Source organism: Diceros bicornis, chromosome 9 (genome assembly GCF_020826845.1).
Source record: "Diceros bicornis minor isolate mBicDic1 chromosome 9, mDicBic1.mat.cur, whole genome shotgun sequence".
Lineage (NCBI taxonomy): Eukaryota > Metazoa > Chordata > Mammalia > Perissodactyla > Rhinocerotidae > Diceros > Diceros bicornis.
In genome coordinates, this window is record NC_080748.1 from 23186904 (window position 1) to 23200687 (window position 13784).

Below are 13784 nucleotides of genomic sequence, written 5' to 3' on the forward strand. Positions count from 1 at the left end.
GAATCTATAGATTGGTTTGAGGAAAAGTGACATCTTAACAATATTAACTCTTCTAATCTATGAACATGGTACATCTCTTATCTTTAGATTTCTTCTTCTTTCATCATGTTTTGTAATTTTCAGTGTACAGATCCTGCACATATTTTGTTAATTTATACCAAAGTATTTCGTGGGTTTTGGTGCTAATGTAAATGGTGCCGTTGCTTAAATTTCCATTTTTCAGTTGTTCATTGCTAGTATATAGAACTATAATTGAATTTTTTATATTGACCTTTTATCTGGTAACTTTATTAAACTCACTTATTAGTTCCATTAGCTTCTTTGTAGATTCCTTGGGATTTTCTAGGTAGACAAGCATATCGTCTACAAATAGGGAGAGTTTTATTTCTTCCTTTCCAATCTATATGCCTTTTGTTTCCTTTTCTTGTCTTATTGCATTGACTAGAACCTCCAATACAATTTTGAATAGAAGAGTGAACTGACATATTGAATTCCTAATCATTGGAAGAAAACATTTAGTCTTTCACCATTAAGAATGATATTAGCCACGGGTTTTTTGTAAATGCCCATTGTCGGGTTAAGGAAGTTCCCTTCTATTCCTAGTTCACTGAAAGTTTTTATTATGAATGGATGTTAAATTTTTTGAAAAAAAATTTTTTACGTCTATTGAGATGACCATGTTTTATTTTCCTTAGTTTATTGACATGATAAATTACATTAATTTTAGAATGTTGAAGCATACTTGAATTCCTGGAACAAACCCCCCTTGGTCATGACATATTTTTTTATGTTGCTGGATTCAGTTTGCTAATCTTTTGTTAAGGATTTTTGCAACTATATTCATGAGGGATATTCGTTGGTAATTTTCTTGTCATATAATGTCTTGACTGGTTTTGCTGGTCTAACAGCGATCGGGTAATCAGGGTAATGCTGGTCTCCTAAAATGAGTTTGGAAATAGTCCTCTTCTATTTTCTGGAAGAGTTTGTTTAGAATTGGTATTATTTCTTCCTTTAAAAATGAATAGAGGGCCGGCCCCATGGCTTAGCGGTTAAGTGCACACGCTCCGCTACTGGCAGCCCTGGTTCGGATCCCGGGCGCACACCGACGCACTGCTTCTCCGGCCATGCTGAGGCCGCATCCCACATACAGCAACTAGAAGGATGTGCAACTGTGACATACAACTATCTACTGGGGCTTTGGGGAAAAAAAAAAGGAGGAGGATTGGCAATAGATGTTAGCTCAGAGTGGGTCTTCCTCAGCAAAAAGAGGAGGATTAGCATGGATGTTAGCTCAGGGCTGATCTTCCTCACACACACAAAAAAATGAATAGAATTCTTGAGTGAAGTCACCTGGGCTTGGATTTTTTGTTGTTGGAAAGTTTTAAACAAGTTCAATTTCTTTAGAAGGTATATTATCTTTTGAACTATTCAGGTTATCTATTTTTTCTTGAGCAAATGTTAGTAGTTTCTGTCTTTCAAGCAATATCACCATTTAATCTAAGTTGTCATATATGGCACCTTTTTAATTTCTGTAGTGATAAAATGCAATTAAATACTTTGTATGTGAGTACTCTCCCTTTGCAATGGTTTTATTACATTGTGGTCAGAAAATGTAGCCTGCATAATTTTTATGTTTTAGAGTACATTGAAGTTTTTTGTATCTTATTCCAGGATGAGTTTCTTTAAATATCGCATACGAGTTCTTTAAATATGTGTTTCCTGCACAATAGAAATTATTTCAATATATATATTTAAGAATGGATAGTATTTGGCCAGAGACGCTCAGATCCTATCCTTGCTACCAACACTCCCTAGGGAAGTACATACCCTGAGGACCAAGCCATGCGGAAGACACTCCTAGGTACTTTCGTGCTTCCTCTCCAAACCCCAGTAGAGAATTCTAATGAGCTAACTTAGGTTGGAATCAGATCTGAAGCCTGACTCTACTCTCTTCAACCTGAGTTTACACTATAATCTAGGAATGTTGCTTTGTGTCTTGTGGATAGTCTGGGGGGAAAATCCCGAGCCCTAGAATGAGAGCGGGAAGACCAAAGAATCACCCCAGTGCCCTTAGTGCTTTGAGTGTGGCCACATGCCTCCTCCAGCCTCTGCAGAGAGAAATGTGTTCAGTGGAAAAGACAATACCTGACCCCAATACAGATCCCACCCCTTTTCAACATGGTCTTGTTAGTGTCCTATAGAGTCTGCCTTCTATCAATATAAGATGTCTTGGTCATAGCTAATATTTTTGCTTTGAATTCAACTTTGATATTAATATTACAACTTTCAATGTTTTGAGATTTAACATTTGCTTCTCATATCATTGTCCATCTCTTTATTTTCTATAATTTTATTTATTTATTTATTTATTTTTTCCCCCAAAGCCCCAGTAGACAGTTGTATGTCATAGCTGCACATCTTTCTAGTTGCTGTATGTGGGACGCGGCCTCAGCATGGCCGGAGAAGCGGTGTGTCGGTGCGCGCCTGGGATCTGAACCCGGGCCGCCAGCAGCGGAGCGCGCGCACTTAACCACTAAGCCACGGGGCCAGCCCCTATCTCTTTATTTTCAAACTATCATTTTAATTTAGTTTTTGTCTCTTGTACAGAACATATAGTGCATTTAGTTTTTTAAACTTATCTGAGAGTATTTGCCAATATTTAATATGAGAGTAATGGGTTTGTATTTGTTATCATTTCTGGTATGTTAGGTTTTCTTTGCTGTCGTCTTACTTTGTTTTCTGTATTAAACACTTCTTGATATTTTCTCTTTAAATTTTTCTACGTTTTGCTATCAATTAGTTTGTATTCCTTTCAATTTTTAGTGACATGAAAGTTATAAACCTATTTTTTGAGATCATAATTATACCTTTGTTTCTCCACCAATATCCAGATTAAAACTGGACTTGTACCTGGGAAAGAGAAGAAATGAGACATGCTTTTATTTCTATCTTCCTACAAACCTTAAATCCTAAATGGTGTGAGAAAACCTGCAAATTTAAATCCATACTATTATCAAGAATTTTAGATTATTTATCTCGCTTTTAGAATCATTTGTTTACATTTCCATGTGCTCCATTAACAATGATTACTTAGACTTAGTCCTGAATTTGTATGATGTTATTTCTTAACCTTTTCTCTATGAGGTATCTTTCTTCTTCCTGCCTTCTTCATCTTGATTTATTGCTCAGTTGGCCCGAGCGCTTTGAGTCATTGTGTTTAGGAAAGGTGCGTGGCTGCTATGCTTTCAGTTGCTGCATGTTGGGGAGTATCTGTCTGTTGCTCCCAAATATGAACAGCACTTTTCCTGGATATAGAATTATTGAGTCACAGTCCTTTCGCTGCAAACTCTACACACCTTGTTTGAAGTTCCGTTTACATAGCACACTCTTTTTAAAAAATCTCAACTGTATATTTACTTGGGGTAGTTTTGGGAGGCACTGAAAGAGATAGGAGGGGCTAAAGCCATCTCAAGTCATACCTTTGTGCCCCCATGATTCTGTCAGGCACGGTTCTGTATGTTCACTTTGTCAGGCAAGTTCAGATTTATTATAACATTTCTGTGCTATCTAGAGATGCAGTAGTCTGTGTGGGATGAGAAGGGCCTTGTATTAAGAGAATGGCAACCTCAGGGGAGAATTCACCTCGTTTGGCCAATCAGTTCTCCATCCACATCAGCCTCAGCTCCCTAAGCCTGGGCAGAGGTGGTGGGTGCAGGTGGAGGAGGGAGACAGTGGGAGTGGGGAGCTCTTTTACCCCAGGTTAGCCTAACAGTATTCATCTGTGGCCAATTTGGGCAGTGCCCTAGTTCTGTTCATCATCCATCATCTCCATTCTTCAGTCTTGGGCGCAGGCTACGAGCACTGCCTTGGGATTGACCCCACTTGGGGTGGAATTTGCGTCCTGTGTTGGAGGCTTCAGCAGGGCATGAAATTGCTCCCCAACGGCTGCCTTGTCTCTGGCCATGGGGTACAAAGAGGCGTAACTGCAGGCTTCATTACAGAGGCTCCTCTTCCTTCTTCTGTTAATGGAAGGAGCCCAGTCTCTAGGTTCTTTCTCCTTTTAAATGTGTCTCACTAAAATTCCTTACCTCCAAAGTACACTTGCAACTCCAAATGTGACTCTCATTAATGACTAACTGTCATATTCACGGGGTGTCTTGTTTCAAGAGATGAATATTACAGGACAAGATGGGTGCTCCCTACCCATCCCTGAAGCCCCTTCTTTTATTGCTGTGGCAACAGGTCTGCCAAGGTTTGATGACTTGCCCAGGATCCCACAGCTCATTCACGGGAGAGCTAGAACACAGGTCTCTTCTACCACACCCTTCTGTCTCCATGCTGTGTTGCTTTAGTTGATGACCCCAAGTTTAATATTACCATAAAGGTGGGGTTGGGGCTTTATAGGCAAGGGAAATGTTACTCAACATCCAAAGTTTAGTGTTTTATTCACATATATTCCAAATATGAAAGTTAAAAAAATCATGAAGCAGAAAGGTGAAAATTTTAGTTATTAGTAAAAAGCACTTTGTTATGCAACTTCTGAAGAATTTTCTTTTAAAATTATACTTATACAGGCCTTTGTTTCTGGGCTAAATTCATATTATATGTTAAAAGAAATCTGTGATAAACTTGAAAACTCTGGAATGTTATTTTTACTTCTTTTTGCAGCCGAAAGTGTAAGAGAATTGTTCACCCAATTGTATCATCCTTCATATTAAGGTATGTGAGACTCTAGAAAAGGAGGTAATTAAACATGTATCCATTTAATATCAATATTTTTTAATGAGAAAGGAGCTAGGAGTGAAAAAAAGCATTTCTGCTCTCAGTATGTTGCTGACTAGCCCCTGTGCCCTGTTTAATGTAATCTAATTTATCTTGGAATTTTAGTTTAAGCTGAACATTATGAATTGCAAAGAAATGGCATTTACCTAAGTCTAATAGTAACGTATTAATATGTTTTTTCTACCTGGAAAAGTAAAAATAATGAAGCATGCACTTTAAAATATTCTATAATTATAAGTAAAGTGTTTTATAAAATACCTTATTTGTCTAGAATTACTCCTTAATTCTGGAAGCATTCTACTTAGGCTTCTTCTCTACATGATGGTAAGATTTTGTACTATCATACAGATTCGCGCAATACACTTGCTTCCTTTTAAATTTATAATATTTTAATTTGTATTGCAATTGTAAAAAAATACTTTGAGGACTAAGTAATTCATCTTCCTAGGTTATACAAATAGTATAATCAATTTATGGAGAATGTGTTTAGAATATATAAGAGAAAGGCTTAGGCATGAGGCTAAGAGAAAGGCTTTAGAGTTCAGTCATGTATATATTTATGGAATTGAATTCCTTCTCATGTGCCCAGCACTGTGCTAGAAACATCCATTAATGTGTAATCATATACTTATTGAAAATCTCACTGATAAAAAAATCTTACTGGTCAAAGTGGTCTTTTAAGGGCTTACGTTAGTCATGCTTTTGCTTGGTTTTTATCACTAAATTCTTAAAAATTATCAAGATTAATGAGGTTTTATTTATTATGAGAAATTGGTAGAAGCTCCTTATAAAATTCTCAAATTTTAAGAAGAGTTTACAAGCAGAGACGTGTAATTTTAATTCAGTTTGCCGATTCTTTCTTGGACTGTTAGTCTGATCTGTCTAGTATAAAAGGGCATAATAACATGAAGTTGTTTGGTGGGATTTTATTTTCCTAACAACTGCTCCTATTAGGTGAAGACGGAGTCATTTTTTTGAGATTCTAAGGTAGCGCAGTTCTCCTTAGCACTGACAGTTTAATTCTAAATAATGCCATTTTAGTATCAGATCATTGGCCTAAATGTAGTCTAACTATAGGGGTGAAAACCACTTTATCTTTGTTCTATTTATTTATTTATTTATTTATTTTTCTTTTGTAGAATACTTGGAATTTTTCTCGTCTTCCTAGATATGTCCCTAGTGCTTATGGACCAATTTGCCTCTAACAGCACACTGCGTTTGGAATATCGTTCAATTTCCTTAGCTATCGCTTTGTTTTTTTTAATGGATGTTCTTCTTAGAGCATTTGTAGAAGGGTAAGTTCGATTAATTTTTCAAAAACACATAAAGCTATTTTGTACTGCTGTGAGAAGCATCCCAAAGAAATTACCAGGCCAACACAACCAAATGTGTCCCTCTTTATCAAAATGATTCTCCTCAAAGGCGTGGTCCACCAGAGAAACAACTATCCAAATCCCAATTTCTACTAGATCAGGCTTTAATAGTATTGTTGTAACTGGCACTCTAGTCTCCAATAATGTATTCTAGAAGGTTCCTTCAACAGGTAAAACTTAAAGGGTTTGCAAAATGGAGCCAGGCAGCTGATGTATCTACATGCACATTATTAAGAGGAACATGTACGTGAAGTATAAATATTAATACTTTATCATTGAGTTGAATCTAAATAAAAGCTGACAGCATATTAAATACTAGGTAATAGATCATGAATAACTCCCTACCTCAGTTAAAATGAAAACTTTTGGTAAGGCACCCAGGAGATCAGAGGCACGCTCATCCCATCAGCAAGGCTTGGTAGTGAGGCAGCAGCTCATTTTCTCTGCTGCTGGCTGTCTGAGAAGGCGGATGGAGTGAGCCCAGCCTTGGAGCTGGACTGCTGTGGGAATCAGAGACTAAATTCCCCAGCCTCACTGCATCCAGAGCATTTCAGAAGGCAGCTTGATTGCTCTCCTGCTGAACTTCCACCCTCATGCCTTTGAGCTAAAGACAGTTGCCCACTCCCAGGTTACTCAGAGCCTGAAGGGGGCTACCCCGGAATTGGAAGACGCTTCCCCAGGGAGCACCAGTGCCCATGGCTGAAGGGGCCAGTGCTGGGGAGGAAGGTGCAGCGGGTGGAAGTTCAGCTTTGCGCAGGGGAGGCCATACCAGCCACTGGGATTCCACCGTGGCTACAATGGCAGATGATGGGTTCGCAGGCCAAAAAAGTGGACCTGTCTCCCTCTCACAAGCTCCTCTTCTACACTCCTCACGACTGCAGCTGCTCTAAGGCTGTGACACGTTCAGCTCCTGTTGCCCAATAGTACTGCCCAGCATCCCGCCTTTCTCTCCCGCCGGTGTGAAGGCGTTGCTTGCCTCTTGTTCAACGGTTTGGTTATCTCTCCTGCTAAACTTAAAGTGCCATATTGATGCTTTTGTCATACATATGTATAAAATAATGAATATGAATATTTTCCCTTAGTCTAGTCTAGTAAATGCATTTTAGATAATTCATTAAAGTAGAATTGTTAATGGGGATGAGTCAAATAATTTTTGCTCTTAAAATTTCCCTGTTTCTTCTTTGGGGGAGCATAAACTTATATTTTTTGTTTTCCATTATAGGATATGGCGGTATTTTTCCGATTTACTTAACTCCTTAGATGCTGTCATTATTGTGGTGACTTTACTGGTTGATATCATTTGTACTTTTTATGACTTTAATTCTTTTGAAGATATCCCCAGGTAAGAAACATATGATTCATCTTTCTTAAAGTTTTTCTTTTTTTTTCTTTTTGCCTTTTCTGTGGCTTTCATTTTGTATAATCGTTTCAACAGTGAATGTGCTGATTCTGTGCCAGATAAGCTGCTTGAAAATGAAATGTTTAGATAAATCTCCACATACGTAGACACTAAAGGGTGGTGGTATTTAGGGACCCATGAAGGGTATACACAATAAGTACCTTCAGTTGAATGAAGCAGACGGAGCACGGGAAGAAGAAACTGGGGACTTTGCCTCTTGTACTAACTTGAACTTCTCTACATTTTGAAATTCCCACTAAATTCCCACTTGAGCTTCATCCACAAAATTCCTTACACATGAAATTCCTGGGTTTTTCCTATAACCAAGAGTATTGGTTTGAGCATGTGCAAAATATGAGTGACTCCAGTGATAATTTTCCAAAAAAGAGCAAATGGAACAGAAACCCAGGTGACATGGATAGCAACACAGAGGTGGAATTTTGCAGTATCATCGAAATGAAGAAAGCTGAGGCAAAGTTAGAATGTTAGGAATCAGGAAACTAAAATGTGTGTGAGGGACTGATGGCTTTTTCTTCTTTCTGCTGTGGCACTGAGGAAAAGGAGAGCAATGTGTGCTGGGATGTGGACGTGGGGTGGCTCCCTAGGCTTATGTCTTAGTAAATAGCTTGCTTCCTTCTGCACTCCGGTTCCCAGGACTTCAGTTCAGGTCCCAGTGAAACTTGGCGTTATGTGATAGGCGTTTGGAGTTGTTTGAAAATAACTGGAGCCAGTGTGGTCCTCGGATCCGCAGCCTCGGCGTCATCTAAGAGCTAGAAATGCAAGAAGTAGAACTCCTCAGGCCCCAGTGACCTACTGAGTCAGTGTGCACTCAAGTTAGAGAAGCACTGGTCCACACCATCAGTTCTCTACCATTCTGTTTTTTTCTGATGGTAGGAGAGACAGCAGCTAGCACCCTTGGGAAGTTTCTCATTCTGACTGATGTGTGTTCGCAGTGTAACGAACCTCTGTTACTGATGGGAGTAACAGAGGTGAACGAGAACCTTCGGTTTGTTTTGATGGCAAAAAGATTGAAAAATGCTAATCTTAAGCCACAAAAGTTAAATCCACAAATTCAAAGCATCCATCATATAACTATTTCTCTAGACCAGAGTTTCTCAACCTCAGCACTATGGATATTTTGGACCAGATAGTTCTTTGTTGTGGGGGCCGACCTGTTCATTGGTGTTGAGCAGCATTCCTGGCCTCTACTCACTAGATGCAAGTAGCATCCCCTCACACACAGTTGTCATAACCAAAAATGTCTCCAGACATCACCCAGTATCCCCTGGGTGAGTGGGCGGGAGGCTTGGGGGGCAGGGAAGGGGGCACTAGACTTAGTCAGTATTGACAAAATCCTCGTTTATGAAGCAAAAATGGATCTTTTTAATTCATTGTTAGATTCGCCATTTTATTTCGACCTCTACGACTTATCATTCTGATCAGAATTTTTCATCTGGCTTATCAAAAAAGACATCTTGAAACACTGACGAGAAGGATGGTAAGTGGGCAAAACATGTTATGATTCAGAAAAAAGTTCGCGTTTAGGGAAATCCTGGCGAGTGTTGTAGATACGTATATAATGTTCTTTATTTTTATGTTGATTTATATTTTACAAGTTAATGGTTGTTTTAAACTCTCAGGTTTCAGAAAACAAACGGCGATACAAGAAGGATGGATTTGACTTAGACCTCACTTATATTACTGGTTTGTAAAGATTAATTGTTGATTTACCTACATTAACTTCACATTTTTCTTGCGTTTGAGTAATTACATGTTTATTTTGTTCTTGCCTTGTCTAAGCCATGTTCTTTCAAAGCAGTCTTTCTCCATGAAGACATACACCACTGTGGTAGTGTGACATATTTGTAGTTTAACCCTGACAGTGGAAAATCTCCATTGTCATCTCAAATCAGAACTACTTGGTTACAGTACAGGAATTGAAGGAATTTTCAGCTGACTCCAGTTGTTCGGTTTAGAATTTATCGAGTTCTAGTAGCTATCCTGGGTCTCAAGGATCTCAGAGAGACTTGTTCTCTTCCTGGAACCGCAGAGAGTAAGGTCACTGTTTTGTGGGTCTTGGGTTTCTGAGTCAGGAGCACTGGAAAGCACCCTGGGAGTTGCCACGATTGCTGGAGCCCAGGTCTCCCTTTTTCCTTTAGTGTTTAGTTAAGAAATAAATTCTCACCAGGGGGAGCTCCGGACTGAGATCAGCACAAATCTGTTGCATTTGGCTGGAACCAGTCAAGTCTTGGGAACACTATGTGAGTTTAATGGTCATTATATTGGGTATTTTAATATGTTATGTTGAGTATCCTGAGGGTTAGTTGGCTTTTTTTCCTGTCATTCCCAATCCTCAAAGTTCTTTTTTATGAAAAAAAGACTCTGGTTATATGTAAATTAAGTTCTCATTTATTGTTTCACATCTATAATGACATTTGTAATAGTGACTATTTTGACTTCCAGATCACATTATTGCGATGTCATTCCCATCTTCTGGAAGACAGTCTTTCTATAGGAATCCCATTCAGGTAAGGGTATTTATCTAACAAATGCTCATATTTCTCAGTAAACAGACAGTGGAGTTATAAGTTTAACATTGGCACAGAGATGGCAGTATTCTCCTAACAATTTACTCTTTCAGGTAAAAAATTATAATGGATTGATATCTGTTAGCTTTTGCTGTGTGTTACAAACCACCCGAAAACTTAGTGACTTCTAACAGCAACCATTTGCTTAGCTTATCATAATGTGGTTTATGAATTTGGGTCAGGCTTAACTGAGTGGTTCTGCTAATCAGGAACAGGCTTAACTAATCTCTGCCGGGCTAACTCACGCATCTGTGGGCAGCTACTGGGCCTCTGAGGCTTGGCTGGTCTAAAATGGCGTGGCTGGATGGCTCCATGTGGTGTCTCCTTCTCCAGCAGGCTAGCTCAGGCTTGTTCACATGGTGGCAGGGCAAAGATCCCACAAGCAGCAAGCGAAAAAATGCAGGGCCCCTAAAGGCCCAGGCTCAAAACTAGTATAATGGGGCTTCTACCTGCTTCTATTGCACAAAGTCAATTACGAACCCATTCCAGATTCAAGGAGTGGAAACTGGCTCCATATCTTGATGGCAGAAGTTGCAATGAACTGTGGCCATTTTTTGTAGTCTATCATAGGGGAGAAGGATGGGACTTCTTCAACTAAAATGTGTTTTCTTAGGTTGAGATCCTAAATTATAGTGGAGGCATACTGCTTTAAGTTCTGTGGATTAAATAAATTAATTTCAAACATACAACGATGTTTACTATGAAATTCCAGTTTAAAGTCATTGTTTTAAGATGTTTGCATATGTGTGTAGGTGTGTATACATTAGTGCAATTTACAGTATTTGTTATAGCTCAGTAAAAATGTAATTATATATGTATGTCTATATATAAGTGTACATATATACACATGCAAATATAATTATACTTTTATTGAGACATACAAATACTATAAATTGCACTAATCTTAAGTATATATCTTGATGATGGAAAACAGTATGGAGATTCCTCAAAAAATTAAGAATAAAACTACCATATGATCCAGCTATTCCACTGCTGGCTATTTATCCAAAGAACATGAAAACACGAACGTGTAAAGATATATGCACCCTTATGTTCATTACAGCATTGTTCACAATAGCCAACACTTGAAAACAACCTAAGTGCCCATCAAGGGATGAATGGATAAAGAAGCTGTGGTATATTTACACAATGGAATACTACTCAGCTATTAAAAAAAAAAAAAAAAGATGAAGTCTTGCCATTTGCAACAACATGGATGAACCTTGAGGGTATTATGCTAAGTGAAATGTCAGAGGGAAAAAGTCAAGTACTGTATGATCTCACTCATAAGTAGATGATAAAAACAACAACAACAACAAACACACACATAGGTACAGAGGTTAGATGGGTGGTTACCAGGGGAAGGTGGGAGCAAGGAGGGGGAAAGAGGTGACAGGGCATAGGTGTATGGTAATGGATGGTAATTAGTCTTTGAGTGGTGAACATGATGTAGTCTACACAGAAATCAAAATATAATGATGTACATCTGAAAAAGAAAAGTATATATCTTGATGAAATTATATATAGATGTATATGCATGTCACCAACACCCTTATAAAGATATAGAACATTTCTTGCTCTTTTTCAGTCAATATTCCAACACACTAGAGGTAATTACTATTCTAACTTCTGTCACCACAGATTAGTTTTACTTTTTCTTGAATTTCACATAAGTGGAATCATATAGTACATCTTTTGTGACTGGCTTTTTATGCTCAAAATAAATTTTGTGAGATTCTTCTAATATTGTTGTATGTGCCATAGTTATCCACTGTATTCATCTCTCATAGGAACGAAAAATATAACATTTGTCCCTTAGAATAATATATGTATATTTATATATAATATATAGTATGTATATTATATAATATACACAATTATATATAACTACATATAAAATTATAGTTATTTATAATGTTTAATGTATATTATATATAAAATATATTATTCCATTTATAAATATGTATAATTTATATAATAATATAAATTCATCTCTTATAGAAGCAGAAAAATATAACATGGTCTCCCTTAGACTAATATATGTATATTTATATTTAAAATTATATAATTTATATGTAATATATGCTGTATATATTATATACAGTATAATTATTTGTATATACTCATATCATATAACATTATGTTATATCTATAATCTATATATAATATATTACATTATATAATATAACCTGTATGTTATAATCTATCCTGTATAATATATTACATATAACTATAAAACATTATTCTAAGGGGGCAAATTTTATATTTTTCTGTTTCTGTAAGAGATGAATATATATAATGTATATTTATAAATATTAATAATATATAACTATCATGAAACCCTACAATTCACATAGTAAAATGTTGAAACTGATGAAAATATGAAAACTGCTAGAGCTGTCAGAAAAAGACAAGACACAAAGATTTCTTGTGTATATGTAAACTAAATGTGATACTCTCCTCAAAGTTTAAAAATTATAATTATTACCATCCAGTTTAATACTTTAATTCTAAATTTTAAGGAATCTATACACAAACCACTGATTAACCAGACTCCCCCACCAAAAAAAAATCAGTGATAAGCAGGAGCCAGAGGAGCTGATAATTCACAGTTCCTATGTGAACAACTCTCTCAGGATTTATCCCATAAAGTACTTTATTTTACAACCTGCTTCTCTTGTAAAACTAAAGCTCCACTTTACTACATACAAACCTCGTACAGTGTGAAACTAGAATTGTATGTCAAATACTGCAGCTGAATGTTTCTAAATAATCTGTTCTACCGGTTCCTCAGTGACTTCTGTGGCTCATCCTCCTTTTCTATGGATGATTCTGAGAGAATCTCTCCAGTTCGACTGGTATTGGATCCTACTAATTATTCTGTTTCACTACTTACAGGGCCTTATAGTTTCACTTCCTTTGGAAGGCAAATCTTTCTCAGCTTGAGACAGACGAGATTCCTCCATTTGAGTCTTTTCCTCAGAAGTATGTCAAATACTGCAGCTGAATGTTTCTAAATAATCTGTTCTATCAGTTCCTCTGTGACTTCTGTGGCTCATCCTCATTTTCTATGGATGATTCTGAGAGAATCTCTCCAGTTCGACTGGTATTGGATCCTACTAATTATTCTGTTTCATGGCAGAGAGAATCACTACTTACAGGGCCTTATAGTTTCACTTCCTTTGGAAGGCAAATCTTTCTCAGCTTGAGACAGACGAGATTCCTCCATTTGAGTCTTTTCCTCAGAAGTCTCTTCGTTCACAGTTAAGGCGTCGTCAGATTCTTTTTCTTGATTTTTTTTCTTTCTGGGATCAAGTCTGTTGATGTCATTAGAGACTCTTCTTCCTCTTTGTCCTCTTCTGTACAGTGCTGCCTGATACAACCACTTGCTTTGTCTTTATTCTTAGATGATGATGATTCTTCTGTTTCTTCTACCGTAACTGAAGAGATTTCACTAGAAGTTGTTTGGCCATCTCTCCGACTTCACCTTCTTTGTCCAACTTGAGTCTTTTCACCTGATGTTTCCACAGCATCTTCATTTGATGTTTATTCACCTGATGATTAGATTTCCGCTTTGTTAGCAAAGGATACAACTCAGGACCAGCCAGATGGAAGAGATGCCTAGGGCAACGTATGGGGGAA

The 13784-nt window shown here is 37.4% G+C and overlaps 1 protein-coding gene and 1 pseudogene across 1 annotated transcript in view; one reads left to right on the forward strand and one right to left on the reverse strand.

Annotated features, from left to right (window-relative positions):
* Positions 1-13784, forward strand: part of LOC131410145 (phosphatidylinositol 3,4,5-trisphosphate 3-phosphatase TPTE2-like) — a 239512-nt gene that overhangs the window by 198418 nt on the left and 27310 nt on the right. Inside the window, exons 2-7 of the mRNA XM_058548057.1 lie at positions 4669-4719; positions 5922-6077; positions 7378-7497; positions 8953-9052; positions 9195-9258; positions 10018-10082. Coding sequence (XP_058404040.1) covers positions 5953-6077; positions 7378-7497; positions 8953-9052; positions 9195-9258; positions 10018-10082 — 474 coding nt within the window. The 5' untranslated portion in view covers positions 4669-4719; positions 5922-5952. The remainder of the gene's footprint in view (positions 1-4668; positions 4720-5921; positions 6078-7377; positions 7498-8952; positions 9053-9194; positions 9259-10017; positions 10083-13784) is intronic.
* LOC131410149 (serine/threonine-protein phosphatase 4 regulatory subunit 2-like) overlaps positions 13136-13784 on the reverse strand; it is a 78826-nt pseudogene continuing 78177 nt past the window's right edge.